Source organism: Tenrec ecaudatus, chromosome 12 (genome assembly GCF_050624435.1).
Source record: "Tenrec ecaudatus isolate mTenEca1 chromosome 12, mTenEca1.hap1, whole genome shotgun sequence".
NCBI classification, from domain to species: domain Eukaryota; kingdom Metazoa; phylum Chordata; class Mammalia; order Afrosoricida; family Tenrecidae; genus Tenrec; species Tenrec ecaudatus.
This window is the reverse complement of record NC_134541.1, coordinates 100,692,180-100,707,879: the sequence shown is the minus strand read 5'-3', so window position 1 is coordinate 100,707,879 and position 15,700 is coordinate 100,692,180. Positions and strand designations below refer to the sequence as shown.

Below are 15,700 nucleotides of genomic sequence, written 5' to 3'. Positions count from 1 at the left end.
TTTGGAGCGAAGCCAGAGGCGCAGACAAAGTGAGGAGCTCAAAACACTACCCACAAAATAAAGTCTAGCTGACCGAGAACGCCGAAGCAAGGCGAAAATCTCATCAGAGCACATTCAACACTGGAGGCACTGACAAAAAGCAGGGCTTTTGGGGAGGTGAAATCCAGTCCCATGCAAATAGAAAATGAGCCGATGTGAAGAATTTCTTTTCCTTTAAAAATCATATTATTGGGGGTTCATACAACATATCACAATCCATCCATCCATCCATTGTGCCAAGCACATTTGTACATTTGTTGCCGTCCTCATTCTCCAAACATTTTCCTCCTACTTGAGCCCTTGGTATAGTTCCTTATTTTTTGGATGTGAAGATTTTATGGAAAGTGTGAATTAACAAGAGAATCAGTAAGACGTCAAAAGGAGTCTCCTGAAGATCTGACTTGGAGATATATTCGTGGTGGTTTAGTGCTCTGCAGCTACCAAAAGTTCAAGTCCATCCAGAGGCGCCTCGGAAGAAAGGCCTGGTGATTGACTTCTAAAAACTGGCCATTGAAAACTGAATGGAGTGCAGTTCTCGGACACTCCCGGGACTGCCATAGGTAGGGGTCGACTGGCATGGTACATTCCTAGTAGGGTTCATGTGTCTTACTATGAGTACCAACTGCTTGCTTAGTACTAAGAAGGAAATGCCCTCATCCCTGCCATTCACAGCCCACTCTAAATGGCTGTCAGTCAGAAAAGGTGACCCCGGACAGGCCTGCAGAGCCCAGCCTCCGGTGGAAAGAGCACGCTGAACTCTGCGGAGCATTTCAGTCTTCCATACTTTTCCTGACAAGTTACTTTTAAAAGCTTCAATGAAGCAATATCTCACTGCCATCAAGTCGATCCTGACCCACCTAGACCCAAGAGGTCGGGAAGAGCTGCTCCTGTGTTTCCGGGGCTGTGATGGTCTACAGGGCAGCGCCTCATCTGTCCCCCGCGGGGCGGCTAGTGGTCTCACACGGGGCCACTTGCAGTTAACAGCCCAAGGCGCAACCGCGACGCCACCAGGGCTCCCCCAAACCGTGGCTGGGTCAAAACTCATGGACGTGAAAGACAGAACAAAAACCTCTACATGTCAATAAAGGCAGCCCGCCAGAAAAGGGGGAAAAGACACAATTCAAATAACCAGAAATAGAAGACATTCCTCACCTACGGGGAAATACACATTAGAATTGAATGGATCTATAGAGCCACCTGCCAATATCACTTTTAGGGAAATGTGTAAAAAATGAACCCACGCTACCCCCAAAACACCCCAGCCACGAAGCTGATCCCGACTCAGGATAGGAAGCCCTGGTGGGGTAGTGCTACGCATTGGGCTATCAACTGCAAAGTGAGCAGTTCGAAAGCACTCCTCGGGAGAAAGACGGCTTTCTACGCCCGGAGTTAGCGTCTCAGAAACCCACGGGGGCAGTTCTACCCTGGCCTGTAGGGTCCCTGTGAGTCCAGTCCGGAGGCGAACGGCTCCTCGGGGTTCTCTGGTGAGCAGCCGGCATCCTCTCCCTCAGAGCCGAGGTTCAACCAGCCGACCTGGTTCGCCGCTCTGTGTGTAACTCACCGCGGATTTGAGTATGCGCTTTTAAACAAGACCCATATTATTATCCATGGACGTGCTTCAGCAGTGTGCCACTGTTGCCCTCAGCCAAGAGCCAGGGAGATGCGGGGTGCTCAGCAGGTGCATCCACAGTCCACATGATGAGATGATGGAAATGGAGTAAGTGATGTAAGACCCACACCTAGTGAGAAAGGCCAGTCGACAAGCAGCCGCAAACCGGAAGCAATCAGTAATTCTTTCACAGAATGTTTCAGGTGTACAAGGAGTCTTGGTGGCATTGTGAATTCGAGCAGGGCTGTGATCTGCAAGGCCAGCAGTTTGCTCCCATACCAGTTAAATCTCAGAAATTCACAGGGCAATTCTACCCTGCCCTACATAGGGCTGGGTATGCATCCACATTGACTCAACAGTATCGAGTTAGAATTGGACAAGGCTTTGGCTGTGCCCTGGAAACCCGCATGGCTTACATGGGTGTGGGTTGTCATGCTCTTTCTGAACACTCTGGTTCTGCGTAAGCAAGTGGCTCTCAACCTTCCTAATGCCGCAAACCTTTACGTTCCTCATGCTGTGTTTCCCAAGCCATAAAATTATTTTCGTTGCTACTTCATAACTATAATTTTGCTGGTTATGAATTGGGCGACCCATGTGAAAAGGTCATTTGACCCCCAAAGGGGTCACGACCCCCCAGGTTGAGAACCGCTGGCTTAAGCGGTCCATGTTTTGCTGGTTATCGCTAGTTATACTGAATTCTATTTTCTAGCCTTCCTTTCTCTAATCACAGATCAAGGTGGTTTAAAGCCAGGAGCACCCTTCCTACATAATCTCCATCAGACCTTCCCCAGAGCATGAGGCTGGGTAGCAAGACAGTGGGACATTTCGTAGCCCCTAGCGCTTCTGCCTGACAGCTTCTCCTGTATCAAAACTCAGGTTGCTATTCATGGGACTGAGGAGCCCTGGGGGCATAGAGTCCAAGCTGGACCGCCAAACGGAGGCAGGAAGTTCAGTCACCTTTTGCTCTGCAGGGGAGAGGGGGGGGCTTTTGTTCTTACTTACAATCTTGGAAACCCAAGGCGCCAGTTCTACCCTGTCCTAAGGGGTAGCAGAGTTGAAATCGTCTCAATGATTTTTTCCTGTACATGACACCTTAATTTGGCTTGAGAAAAGCCAAGCCTACCCTCCCATAACTCATTAAAAAAATCACTTATTGGGGGGTTTTTACAGCTTTTATAACATTCCATACATCCACTGTATCATTTATACATGTTGGCATCATTTCTAAAACATTTTCTATTACAGTCCTTAATATAAGCTCCCCCCCAGATCAATTATATATTATTTCATATCTTACACTGTTGTCTCCCATCATCCACATTGTCCCCTGGGGGTGGCTTTATATCCAATCTGGTGATGTGTTCCCTTTCGCCCCCTTCCCATCCCATCCTTATACCGCTACTCCCACTACTGTTCCTAGAGGGCTTATCTGTCCTGAATCCCGTGTCAACAGCTCTTATCTGTATTGGTGTGTGTTCTCCAGTCCAACCAGATTTATAAGGTAGAATTGGGTCATGGTACTGGGGGTGGTGGTGGGGGGCATGGCGACGGCGCACCTAGCATTCAGGAACTAGAGGAACGATGTGATTCGTTGGTGCTGTACTGCACCTTGGTTGAATCATCCCTTCCTTATAGCCCTTCGTGTGTGTGTGTGTGTGAGATCCAATTGTCTAGAGATGGGCTTTGGGTCTCCATTACAACCCCCTTGTTCACATGATAGCTGTTAGTTTTCCATCTGTTGATACCTGATACAAGATGTGCATGGAAGCCAATGCTGCTGTCCCAAAGGCACCACCACTACCACAGAAATACTTTATTTCTCCCGGTTCTGGTAGTAAATACAGAGAAGACCAAGTACAAAATAGACTTTACTTCAGGCATCTGTTATCTTTGAAGCCACAGTTTCAGTCCAGGCCCCACTCTGGGGATGGGTTCTGGGGCCAGAAGCCTCAGGCTGAGCCAGGGAGTTAGGTTGACCTGGGTTTTCTGGGTGGCTGTTTGGGGGTCTGAGGCACTTTCCGAGCGGATCTACTAGAGGTGGCGAAGAACTTGGGCTCAGGCTTTCTGGGAGTCTGCCGGGGGTCTTTTTTCCCCGGAGCCGAGCTTCGTTCATTGCGGACCTCTTCTCCAACTCGTGGCTTCTTCCCCAGGCCCCTCGCGGGGGTGCCTAGCTCTGCGGCCTTCGGGGTCTCCAGTGCTTGGGGAGCCTTTCTCTTCTTCCCAAGAGGAGTGCCGGCACCTGGACTCTTTTTCGGAGACTTCTTTGCTGTGGTACCTTTTTGCAGCTAATAAAGAGAGAAAGGGTTTCAGGCCAGAGTGGGGGTGGGATATGTAAGACAGTATCACCCTAGCACTATTGCTCACTCGTGTCCCCAAAGGGACACGGCTCCTGTGTGAGGGAATGGCCTTCCCTTTTGTTTGACAGGTGTTTTGAAAGGTAACAAGAGGACCTTGGCTACACTGGCTCCAAAGGAAAGCCAACTTTCCCTCTGGCTAACAGGAGTCTTGGTGCAGTAATGAAGTGACCGAACAGGCTGGCAGCCCTGGGATCCCTCAGGCACTGCTCTCGTCTTACACGGGGCTCTGGCTGGAGAACCCAGGGGGATGGGTTTGCTGTGGTGGACATAAGGACAGAAGCCCAGGCTGGAAGCCAGCAGAGGTTCCCTCTGAAAGCCAGTGGCATGCTGAATGGGGTCTTCTTTGTGCATGGCCTGCCAGGGCAGGGCTTCCTCAACTGGCTGAGGAGCCTGTAAGAAAACCAATGTCCTGGGTCTGACGAGACCGGGTGCACTCAGGGTGGCATGGCTACATCCCAGAGGCCCTTTGAGAGGCCCGTGCTACACACATGGCAAGTACCCAGAGGGCCCTCTGCCCCAGACGCTGTCCAGCCCAAAGAAGGCTCGCAGTACGTGCTCCCCCCGTGTCTCATGCACAGCCCGGTGCACTAGACTCTTGCTGGACACCTGCCCTTCTCCAAGCCCACTGCAAGAACACTGGGTATTTCTGATGCCGGTCTCTGCAGGGAGTGACACCACTTCCTAGAGGGCTCTTGATGGCTGTCAGCCAGCTGATTCTTCACCTTTCAATTCCGAACCCACTACTCACCAGTCTCTTTACAATGAATCAAGCCTAACTTTTCTAAAAACAGTGAGACAGCTTACAAGTAACACCAAGACCATGTGGGTTAATTTCAAGTACCGTATATACTCGTGTATAAGCCGAGCTTTCCAGCACATTTTAAATGCCGTTTTGGTGGTAAAATTGTGTGCCTCGGCTGATATTCGGGTTGGCGTATACTCGAGTAAAAATACAGCAGCAACTCTGGGGGGTTTTCCCAAGAAAGGCGCTCATTAATATATGAACGGCACCCCATTGTTAAAGCTCTTAAGGGTCAGTGGATTATGAAGGAGCCCTGTTGGTACAGAGACTATGCGCTGGGCTGCCAATGCAAGGCCAGCAGTGGGAAACCAACAGCCTCTACTAGGTAGAAAGATGGGGCTTTCTACTCCCACCAGGAGTTGCCGTCTTGGAAACTCAGAGGCAGTTCTACCCTGTCCTCTAGGGTTTGCGTTTTTCTGAGTGGGAGAAAAATGAGGCTGTCTACTAACATGAAGATTTAAAGTATCAGAAACCTGCAAGGTAGCTCTATATGGTCCTATAAGGTTGCTATGACTCAGAATCAACTTGCGGGCTGAAAGTTGTTGGTTTCAGTGAGTACCAAACAGGAACAGGGCAAACGCTATCTATCAGCCACGCCGACTGAGGGCCAGGCTCTGCCCAAAGGGGTCACTGAGTCTCTCTGGAGCACCTGGTGAGTACAATGCTCTCCAGTCTCCCTCGGCTTCAGTGGACCTCTCCCCCAAGGAGAAGAATGCATACAAGCACAGTCAAGACACTACCAAAGAAGCAAAGGAAAAGAAATAAAGCCCCACTTCCTCAAGTGACGTCAGAAATCTGTTAGGGCCACATAGCTGGAGATGAGGTCTTGGAGGGCTGACTCATACACCTGTGATGTGCCGGTCCAGGACTTGGCCTCAGAAACAGAAGCCTTTGCCAGAAATACAATATGAAAGGCCACCACACACGGAGAATTTCCCAAGCTAAATGGAGGGTAAGGTCAGTCAGTCATGTTAACCATTCTGTGGCTCTCAGGGTTCACCATGGGACTTCTCACCCATCACCCGAAAATGTCTGGTAGAGATTTCAATGTAAATCTCCCACCAAGTGGCTCCTGCTGGCGCAGCATCCCTTCCACTGACCGCCCAGGGCAGTGCCTGCCGCCGGCCCACTCAGCCCACACCAAGCACCAACAGTCAGCGAAGTACCTGCTTGAGCTCTCTCTGGGCAGGAGGGTCTTCCAGGGGCACGAGCAGTGGAATTTCGTCCTCAGAGTCACGCTCTCCTTTAGCCTGGGCCTTGACTCTGAGCCTCTCCTCCTTCGCTTTGGGGGTCTCCCCCTTCCGGGGTCCGGGGCTCTTCACTGGAGCATCATGGGCTTTCGCTGTCCCCTTGTTGTCTTGGGCTGGGGCGGACTTACTCTTTCTGGTAGCTCGCTGCCTTTCCCTTTTCCTCTGCTTCTTCTCCTTCCGTTTCTGGAGCTGTTCCTTTTGTTTCTTCTTTGCGTCCTGCAAAAAAAAAACAAACACACACACACACACACACACACAGAATTTGAACAGGGTGGTTGCTGATGCCAACGCCATTCACACGACTGTCTTTTCTTCTCCAAGTCAAATCCAGAGGGCCGTGGGCACCATAGGTGGCAGAGAGGCAACGCTTTAAGTTCTGAGTGTTTACCCACCTCCTGCCCGTACGAATGAGGAATGAACAAACCTGGCCACAGGAATTTTGGCCTCAACCCCACACTGTACTGTGCTTCACTCACGGCCAAATATGCATTTCCTCGGGGTAAATGATCCGCAGGCCTTTTCAACTGGGCACCAAAAGCTACGCTTACAGAGTGCCGCAGAGTCTGTGACGAGTCTAAGTCCTTTAAGGATAATTCTGAGTTGTATGGTCTGTGGACCGTGTCTGAGTTCACCTGTGCACAGGTTCTAACAAGGAGGAAGAATCCAACATTCCCCTCTTGATGCTAGACTGTCGTGGAAAACTCGAAATAAAAGGTTTTCACAGTGTTAGGTTAAAGTGAAATTACAACAGTGTTCAAATTCCCCTTTCACGAACAATGTCAGCATTTCTCGAACCTTCAACTGAATTGACTGACAAGTGGTTCAGCCTCAGACTTCTCGTGTTTCCAGCTCTACATGGCTCTGCCCTTCGGCCCACCCTCCCAGCGCAGGGGAGAAAACACCTGGTCTGACAGCACAGACAAGGCCCATCCGCCAAAGGAAATGTAAGGGGAATCTAAGGAATTCACTGGGCACAGGACTCATTTTTGCCTCGGAGTACTCGCCAATTCCAAACGGTAGCAAAGAAAATGCTGACCACAGTGCGGACTGTAGATGAACCTGACTGTCTTGGAAGAAGCACAGCCAAAATGGCCCTTCGGCGCGAGCAGGGACTGGTCTCTGGAGGAGAAAGTCACTTTTGGTAGAGGGGTGGCCAACGAGGAAGGTCCTTGATGCAATGGATGCACACCGTGGCCGCAACAATGGGCTCAAGCACGAGAACGACTGGGGATGGCAAGGACTGGGCAGCGCCCCGCGACAAACACAACATGCAGTCTTAAAAACTCAACTCACTTTTTTCTTCTGGCCAGCAAGGGGTGCTCGTTGCCCATCGGACAGCGTGCCGACGATGGACGAGAAGACTGGGAGAGCCACCGACCTGTCCGTTTTCAGGTACAAGAGCTTCACGCTCTCCCACTTCTGCAGCAGAGAAGAGAGCAATGCCGTTCACACCCATGGTGCCACCTGGCCCTGCCCCACCCCCAGCCGAGATGCCTGCAAGATGACACACCTCGGGCAGCTTCTCCGACAGCCCTTTTGCGACTGCGGCGACGTTCTCCACGACGTGCTGGAGCTTCATGGCAGTGTGACCGACACGGACAGTGCTGACAACAGAAGAACAGCAGCATGCCACAAACCGACGGTCCTCGCGTCAAAGCCCAAGCTATCACAGAACACCACTCTACAGGGGCTCTCCCCGAAGCAGACACAACTTGTCTCATGATTATGGGCTTCATGTTCTAGAAATGCTCAGCAACCAAAATGACATGCCAGACCACGAGGAAGTGATTCCAGAGAGCCAGCCACAGCCTGGTGGGAATGAGCCTGGGAGGCCAGGAAGGGTGGGGTGCACCCTTCCTTCAGCCTTGTCCCTGTCAGAGTCTCTCCCGGACAAGAGCCAACGTGTCTTTTAGATGAAGCAAGGATAAGCCCTGTGGGAAGTCCACCCACTGCCTCCCAAGCCCAGTCAGAGGACGGGCAACTCCTTCAGCCAAACTCAAGGCTCCGTGTGCCCTCAGCCCTGGCGGTCCTGCTGGGAAGACAGCGGCCCAAAGAAGACAGGCTGTGAGAACACTGGGCGAGGGAAGAGTGGGTCCCAGCTGTGCTCGGATTCTGACTCGGGAAAACCCGGGGCAGGAGATGCCTGCTCCCTTTCCTCCAGCTATTTCCTACCCCACCCAGGCCCCCACGCTAGGGCACCCCACACCCAACACTGACGGCAGCCTGTGAACCAACGCACTCAGGACCCAGGCAGGTAGCCTGCGCTTCTCAGCAGCACCTTCTCCCCGGGCACCAGCCAGCGCTGAAGTGTAGCCCCCCCCCCCCCCCGCACCGGCTTTCTTGCAGACACCTGCTCCCATGTCTGAGCCAGCTGAGTGCTTCACATATTTCAGTCAGTATTTTCAAGCTGGCCACCCGCCAGGCTCCCAAAGACACGAGCAAACCACTGAGCTCTCACACTCGGTGCCTCCAAGTCCAATAAACTCACACGCAGAGCCAGGACCAGCCACTGTCAAGTGTCCACCTCATTCTTCACACGGCGAGAGCTGCCCCGTCTTTAGGAAGACCAGTCCCTGCTCAGTAAAGTTCAAGGGCAGTGAAAAAGAAGAAGACCCTTGAGCAGACGGACACTGTGGCCATGCAATAAAAGGAGCTCCAACAGCCACAGTTGTGGGGATGGCGCAGCAGCGGGCAGGGATTCCCTCTGTGGCCCGTGGCGTTGCTGTGAGTCAGAACTGACCCGAGGCCCTAACAACAGAGCTGCCCTTGCCGCGAGAGCAACCGGCTACACAACTCTGGACACACAAGGTCATAAATGAGCACATACACCGCACAGCCAGGCCTTTCCTCACCTGCAGGAGCCACTTTTAGAGATGTTCAAGATCGTCCCACCGATGCAGTCCTTGATCTCTCTGGACAGGTCCTTGGCCAGGAGGTTCACACACGCAGGCATCCTGGAGATACACACAGGCTTTCAGCGAACAGTGCCCATAGCGGCCATACCCCATTCCGCTGCTATCTGCTCAGGACAGAGACAACCTACTTCTTCCGGAGATAGAAATGCTTCCCCAGGATGGAGGGCAAGAGCCTCCGAATTCTCGCATCCGTGAGGAAGAAGTCGAAACTGCCCAGGAGGCGGAGCTTGGCTTCGTAGGGCTTATACTCCGTCTTCAGCGTGCGCAGGGGGATGATCTGGGAAACACCCACAGCAGTAAGTCACCAGAAGCACCTCAACAGGAGGAAGCATCCAGGCAACAGCAGCGGCGTCTCACCTGGTGCAGGGCTTAAAGGCACCCAGAGGTGCATCAAGAAAAAGCAAGGCCTGGCTGCTTCTGGAAGGTCACAGAGTGGGTGGGTGGGGCGTGTGTCTGCTACCCCAAGTCTGCATCACTTCGATGGGCTGTGGCTTTTGGTTAGGGCAGTTCAGGAAACACTGGAGTGAGTGCCAAAGCGTGCCGAGCTCTCCACAAGTTGAGGGAGCTGAGACAGACGATGTCCTCCTGCCAGCAATAAACTTGACCCCCACTGTCAGTGACAAATGAACTAGCAGCCACAAGCCCCGAAAACCAAATGCAATGCTGGTGAGTTCATTTCGACTCCCAGCGACCCCTGGGGCAGAGGGCTGACCCCCAGGGTTTCTGAGGCTGACGACCACCCACCTACTGCAACCAGCACCCCCCTCTCCCAGACAGGGCGTTAAATGTGTCAGCAGCAACCATGGAATACTCTGGAAGGGCAGGAATGACCCAACCGAGCACCCTTCGTCTGGAGGGAAGCTGCTGATGGGACCCAAACACACTCTTGACCTTCAGCCTGGCGAGCTGGCCAGCTCACTGCTGCGGCTCGTTGGGGCACCATTGCAAAGGGAAGGGGAGAGAAACAAGCAGCAGCTGAGTGTATGGTAGGTAACCCTTCCATGGAACCCACCTCTCGACTCAAGAATGTTAACCTGCTCCTCACCTGAGACACAGCTTTAATCTTGTGCTTGTTCAGAAGACTCCTGTAGAAATGCTCTGTCTTCTCAGGGGTCAGGTTGGGCTCATCTTTGGTGAACAGACAGATCTCTGTCAGATCTGATCGAATCGCATGAGGCAGGGACCTGCAGCACACGAGAAAGCAACAATCCGAACACAAGTCAGTTTCCACCCCACAAGAGATACATCTTTTTTTGGTTGTTGTTCCTATAACCTTCATACACCACTTATACAAATATGGTGCCCAAACAATAATTAAAGTACACATTGAGTGTTCAATGGACAGGGAAGAGATTTAAGATCCAAACAAAAAAGCCAAAATGTGACACCTATAAGCATTCGGCAGACACCCAACGCGAGAACAAGGGGCCCTGGTGGGACAATGCTGCGGACAGTTAACCCAAAGGTCTACAGTTTGAGCCCACCCGCGGCTCTGTGGGAGTAAAAATCCAAACCAACAAAAGAAACTCCTTGCCACTGAGTCAATTCTGACTCACAGTGACCCTGCAGAACAGGATGGAGCTGACCCTTGTGTTTCTCAAACCACAAACCTTTACAGGAGCAGAAAGCAGCTCATCTTTCTCCCATAAAGCAGCTGGTGTGTGTGTGCTGCTGACCTCGCAGTTAGCAGCAATCCTATCACAGAAGACTCGGAGATCTGCTCTTGTGACAGGCAAAGGCACCACAACCCAACGAGCAAGCCTACTGCTCTTCTAATTCCAGAGCTGGATTTGACTTGAGAGAAAAATTCTACAAGACCCGTGACGTCCTCCCATTTATAGGTGCTGAACAACCTCATTTTACCAGGATGGTTCTGGCTTAAGACTTTACTTTTTTGGAGACCCTTAGCTCCCCCAAACAATTTAACTCTTAATACTAAAAATAGCTGAAACAGAAAACATGATGCAAACCAAGAGGGACCAGCAGGCACACACTGATTATGTTGCGTCTTATATAAACAGGCTAACCTGTGCACCTTAGGCCTACGTGCTTGGCGGAAACATGTCCTTAAAGAGAGAGAAGTACCCAGGAGCATACCATGTGACAGGAGAAGTGAACACTGCAAACGCAGCAAGTGGCAGAAACATACACAGGTGACAAGCACTTCCCCAAATGTGGCCAAGCAAAGGCACAGACTAAGAGGCACAGTTCTGAGTGAGGGTCAGTTGGGAGGAATCTGACCCACAAAGGGCTCCTGCTGGGTTTTAAGCCATCCCCACTTCTGCCCTCTCCATGGGGCACAGAAAGCAGCTCCACACAAGTTTCCTAAGCAGAGCTGGCTCTCTGTCCTGGTCAGGATACGAGGAATGCTACAGAAAGTAGATTCATATGATAAACATGGAATCTTTTTTTTTTTAATCAAAAAGTCCCAAACGTTACATGGAACCCAGTGTTATGAAAGTTATTCCTATTTTTACTTGCTAAACAGGACACCTCTATAGAGAGCATCTCTGACATCCAAGAGTCTGCAGAGCACGCCATCACACGGCTCTTTCCCGAAAGAGCCCGGAGAGCTGAGTGAACATTTGCGTTGGTTGATTGGATTCCTGCAACCCCGTGTGTGTTAGAGCAGAACTGTGCCCCGGGTGAGGTTTATAATGGTTCAAAAAAGTCTGAGAAAAAATGGAATGTAAAGACAAAGGGATTTGCCCATGAACGTTCTGAACCCCTTTGTTCAGCTTGCTTGGCCTTTCTACCCCAGCATGTGCAATTAGCCAATTGCCAGCTGCAGCCCTTACAAGGACCAGGTATGGTTCTTTCCTTAATTTTAGTCATTTTCCTACTGTGAATACAACTCAAAAAAACATACACAGCACCAACAGCCTGTTCATGTACCATTCTGTGACATTAAACCACCATCGCTCACTTTCCCAGCTCGTCCCCCCCTTGTTAACATACATACTGGGAATCTTCTGGGCTGCCGGTGGCAATTTCAGCACATGTGGATAGTTCTTAAGAAACACACAAAGCTCAAGGCAGACCCTTTCTCACTAGTCAAATGAAGCTGCTGTTCAGTTGTAAGAAAATATCAGGGGACACTGCTGGGTTAAGGTGATCAGGGGCTCGCTCTCGCCCCATGGCTTCAACAAGTCTACAGTCCATGAGAACTGGGAATTCTCTGCATTCCCTCCCCTCTGATCAGGATCTGCTACAATCTTTTGAGCAAAATGTTCCCTAATGGTAGCCAGATACCCTGCAGTTCCAGCCTTACAGCAGTGCTCAAGGAGGCTATTTAGCTACACATTCCATTTTCTCGTCTCCTCCATCTATTGTTCTAGGGAAATAGACTAGTTGTGCGTTGGGTTTATGATCCCTCTAAAAAATTCACTGCCAGCGAGATCAGACTCAGGGACCTTTTTAAGTTTCTGAGGCTGTAACTCTTCACAGGAGTACAAAGTACCAGACACTCCAAAACAAACTAGGAGAGGACAGTGGCACAAAGCACAGGAGGCCTAGTGGATGTCCTAAGAACCCAAGACCACAACCAGTGTTTTCCAAGTGAAGCAATACCACTCCTCACCAAGTGCTGGAATAGTAAGGACCACAAAATCAGATACCTACACCCTATCCTGGATTTGGGGCCACAGCATAAAAGTTTTAATTGGGGACAGGATGCATGGCTCCAAGTAACATTTGGCTGTACATAAGCAGCCTCCTTAGTTACTTTTCTTGGAGTCATTACTGCCTGTCACATATCTTTTTGACAACTGGGACCCCAGGTTTCCAATAGTTACTGTACATGCGAGCAATTCAGGCTCTAAGGAAGTGTAGCTAGAAAACATATTAAACCCCCAATAAAATGATTAAAAAATATTAAAATGAAAAGCCAAAATTCCACTATAATACAAAAGCAATTTATCCTCTGTTCACTTTAAAATTACATTATGGATTCAGGATAATGGCTTAGTTAACTGGCTGCCAAGCCCCAGAAAGCTGAGGAACTTCTAGAAAACAGCATGTATGCATTCCCACGGAGTAAACACCATGACAGATTTTGGTTGGGAGTTTTGCAAAGTGATCATTCAAACTAAGCAGCAACTCTCGGTTACGGCAAATGGAAATGCAGATAAACACAGGAAAACGCAGAAAATACAAAACTTACAGCCGGACCCTCAGTTCTTTCTTTGGAATTTTCCATAAAACCACCATTAAAAACAAACTTTCATTTTCATTCAAAAGCAGGGCGTTTGCATTTTTCCTGGACTGGCAATGATCCAATAGAGCTTTCACGGCCTTTTTAACCTGCCAAATGAGACACAAACATAGGTTAAATCTGTCCCTCCCCGGGCTCTGGGGAGGGCTGCTGAGCTCCAGCCTAAAATCGACGAGCCCTTGAGAAGTAGCCTAAATTTCCCTTTCCAGTGGAAAGGCACCTCTTGGTCCAAAGTCACTGGGCCAGACGCAAACGCAGAACCCCCGTGAGAGGCACGCTAACTGCAACTGGCGCGCGTGGAGGGCTTAGTCCGGCCGGGCCCCGGGCTAAAGGCGCTGTGCGCGCATGCTCTTTCCTCACGCTGGGGGGCGGGGGTGGTGGAGGGCCGGAGGTCCTTTTAAATTAGAACTAACTGGGGCTGGCAAAAATCAAGAGATTTGGGCCAGGTCTAATGGCTTGTACTCACGCATGCTTACAATCCCGGGGAAGAAGCCAGGTCCCGGGAGGGGAGGTGGGCGCGGATGAGCGGTCAGGACCGCCGAGGCGCACGGTGGCCTAGTGGCCCCTCCAAGCGCCGGAGGCGTCCATCGAGGTGGCCAGGTCCCCGGCCCCGCACCGGGTACCACCGCGCCTCACGCCACCCGCTTCCGAAACGCTCTCCCCGAGAAGCCCCCACCTGGATTTTGTCAAGCTCCAGCCGCGGAGCCGCTGTGGACGAGGTCGCTAGAGTCGCAGCTGAGGCTGAGACAGGGGTCGAGGCCGGGGCAGGGGTGGGAGCCGAGGCCTCCATGCCGCTCTCAGCCCGTGCAGGAAAACGTGGAGCGCCACCAGCTTAGCACGCCCCGCGCACGCGCGAGCGCAGGCCCGTAGCAGGAAGTCGAGAGACAGTACCCGGATTCGCTTGCGTCATTTCCGGTGGAGCGCGCGCCTCCCCGCGTGGTTTCGCCCGACTGCGTTACACTCTCTGGCTGCCGTCGGAGTAAACCTACTCGGACTTTCCGTTCCGCTGCCGTTTCCTAGGATACAAGAGAAACCTCTCGCGCTGTCGCGGATACAAAAGGAACCCAGAAAGCATCTTGAGGCGGGCGGGGGGCTCGGCAGCTGGGTCCGGGAAACCTGGTGACCTTCGGACGGAGGCCGAGGACGGAGGCCGAGGCCAGTTGCGGCGCGAGAGGCCGAAAGCTGCCGGGGCCGGTCTCTCCGGAGCCCTGGCCGCTCGCGGTGGGAGGTAAGCGCGGATCGTGGAGACGGTCTCCGGTGCCCCATGCCACTCCTGGAGGGTACCACTGTTGTCACGTCTCCAGCCGCCTGGCCTGGGCTTGGTGTAGAATGACGGGCGCTCTCTTCTTTTAATAGATCATTGGAGTTAGAGATCAACCTTTCCTCTCTAATTAAACTCAGTTCGTACCAAAATAAACTTTGGGCCTGCACCTGGCTTTTACCTTAGCAAGTCAAGGAGATTGCCCTCGGCCAGCCACCTCTCAAGAAAACAAAATTCACTGTCATCCAGGCGATTCTGACTCCTAGCAACCATGTGGAGAGTTTCCGAGTCTAAATCTTTACAGGAGCAGACTGCCGCACCTTCCTCCCGCCGACCGCTTGGTGGGTCTGAACCGCCGACCTAGCAGTTAGCAGCCGGACGCCTAACCCAGGGTACTGCAAGGACTCTATAGCCATCCAAGGGGCGGGGGGGGGGGGGGTGTCCAAAAACTGCGGGTGGGGAATGTAATTGAAAGCTCATGTCCTTAACACCTTAACTGCTGGAAGCCCTTCATACTTCAATGGCTGGCCGACTTTCCCTTTGGAGATAGACACACTTTAATTGGTGGCTTTTGACGGACATTTGCTATGCTTCCAGGTGGTTTTCTTTCTTGGTGATTAGCTAAGTAAGTTTTTTGAGAGACAGAAGAATGGGAGTAGAAAGCTTACCATGCCACCTCTTGAAAAAATGTCCCTGCCCTTGTTTTGAAAGCTGGATAAAACCCTCATTGTTGCCCATCTTTAAGAATGGCCTGGCAAAAAAAAAAAAAGAATGGCCTGGCCCGCAAGATTTGTCTTGTGACAAATCTTTGACACCAAGTTAGCAGTTTGAAACCACCAGCCACTCTTTGGGGGAAAGATGAGGCTTTGTAAAGTATTATAGTCTCAGAAACCCACCGGGTCAATTTTATTCTGTTCTTTGGGGCGTCTATGAGTCAGAATTGACTGGGTGGCAGTGAGTGGGTCCCTTTGTTACAGCATCTGATAAAATGGGATTCCGTGGCACAGAATTATGAAAAGTTGTACTGGGTGTAGACTACTTTTCTAGTAGTCTACAAAGAGCTTTGGGATCCTTGACTGAATTTAAGAAGCCAACTTCTATGCCAAGGAAACGGCATGAATTCATATAAAAGAGCAGAGGTGAGGAACAGGAGGGGAAACTAGAGTGTTGGCCCAAGGGATTGATTCATTTTGCTGAGGGTTTATGCTTTGGAGAAATCATAGATACAAGTGTTTTGTTTGGGGCTTTGTGTGT

At 51.3% G+C, this 15,700-nt stretch overlaps 1 protein-coding gene across 2 annotated transcripts; it reads right to left on the bottom strand.

Annotated features, from left to right (window-relative positions):
- Positions 1 to 3,498: 3,498 nt before the first annotated feature.
- Positions 3,499 to 14,040, bottom strand: RSL1D1 (ribosomal L1 domain containing 1). Of its 2 annotated transcripts, none has more exons than XM_075564278.1 (9): positions 13,862 to 14,040; positions 13,135 to 13,274; positions 10,018 to 10,156; positions 9,101 to 9,249; positions 8,910 to 9,011; positions 7,568 to 7,661; positions 7,351 to 7,476; positions 5,974 to 6,273; positions 3,499 to 3,933 (listed from the first exon to the last, which is right to left on the bottom strand). In XM_075564278.1, exons 1-9 carry the CDS (start codon positions 13,973 to 13,975, stop codon positions 3,616 to 3,618), a joined length of 1,482 nt encoding a protein of 493 aa, XP_075420393.1. In that variant the 5' UTR covers positions 13,976 to 14,040; the 3' UTR covers positions 3,499 to 3,615. The 2 variants fall into 2 exon arrangements, with proteins under 2 accessions (XP_075420393.1, XP_075420394.1); XM_075564279.1 differs by lacking the exon at positions 13,862 to 14,040 and adding an exon at positions 13,652 to 13,782.
- Between the last annotated feature and the right edge of the window lie 1,660 nt (positions 14,041 to 15,700).

Coding starts and splice junctions, on each gene's coding strand:
- RSL1D1 (XM_075564278.1), bottom strand. CDS start 13,975: ATGGAGGCCTCGGCTCCCACCCCTGCCCCGGCCTCGACCCCTGTCTCA. Junction 9,250..10,017: donor AGATTAAAGCTGTGTCTCAG/GTGAGGAGCAGG, acceptor GGTGTTTCCCAG/ATCATCCCCCTGCGCACGCT. Junction 3,934..5,973: donor CCCAGAGAGAGCTCAAGCAG/GTACTTCGCTGA, acceptor TCTCTTTATTAG/CTGCAAAAAGGTACCACAGC.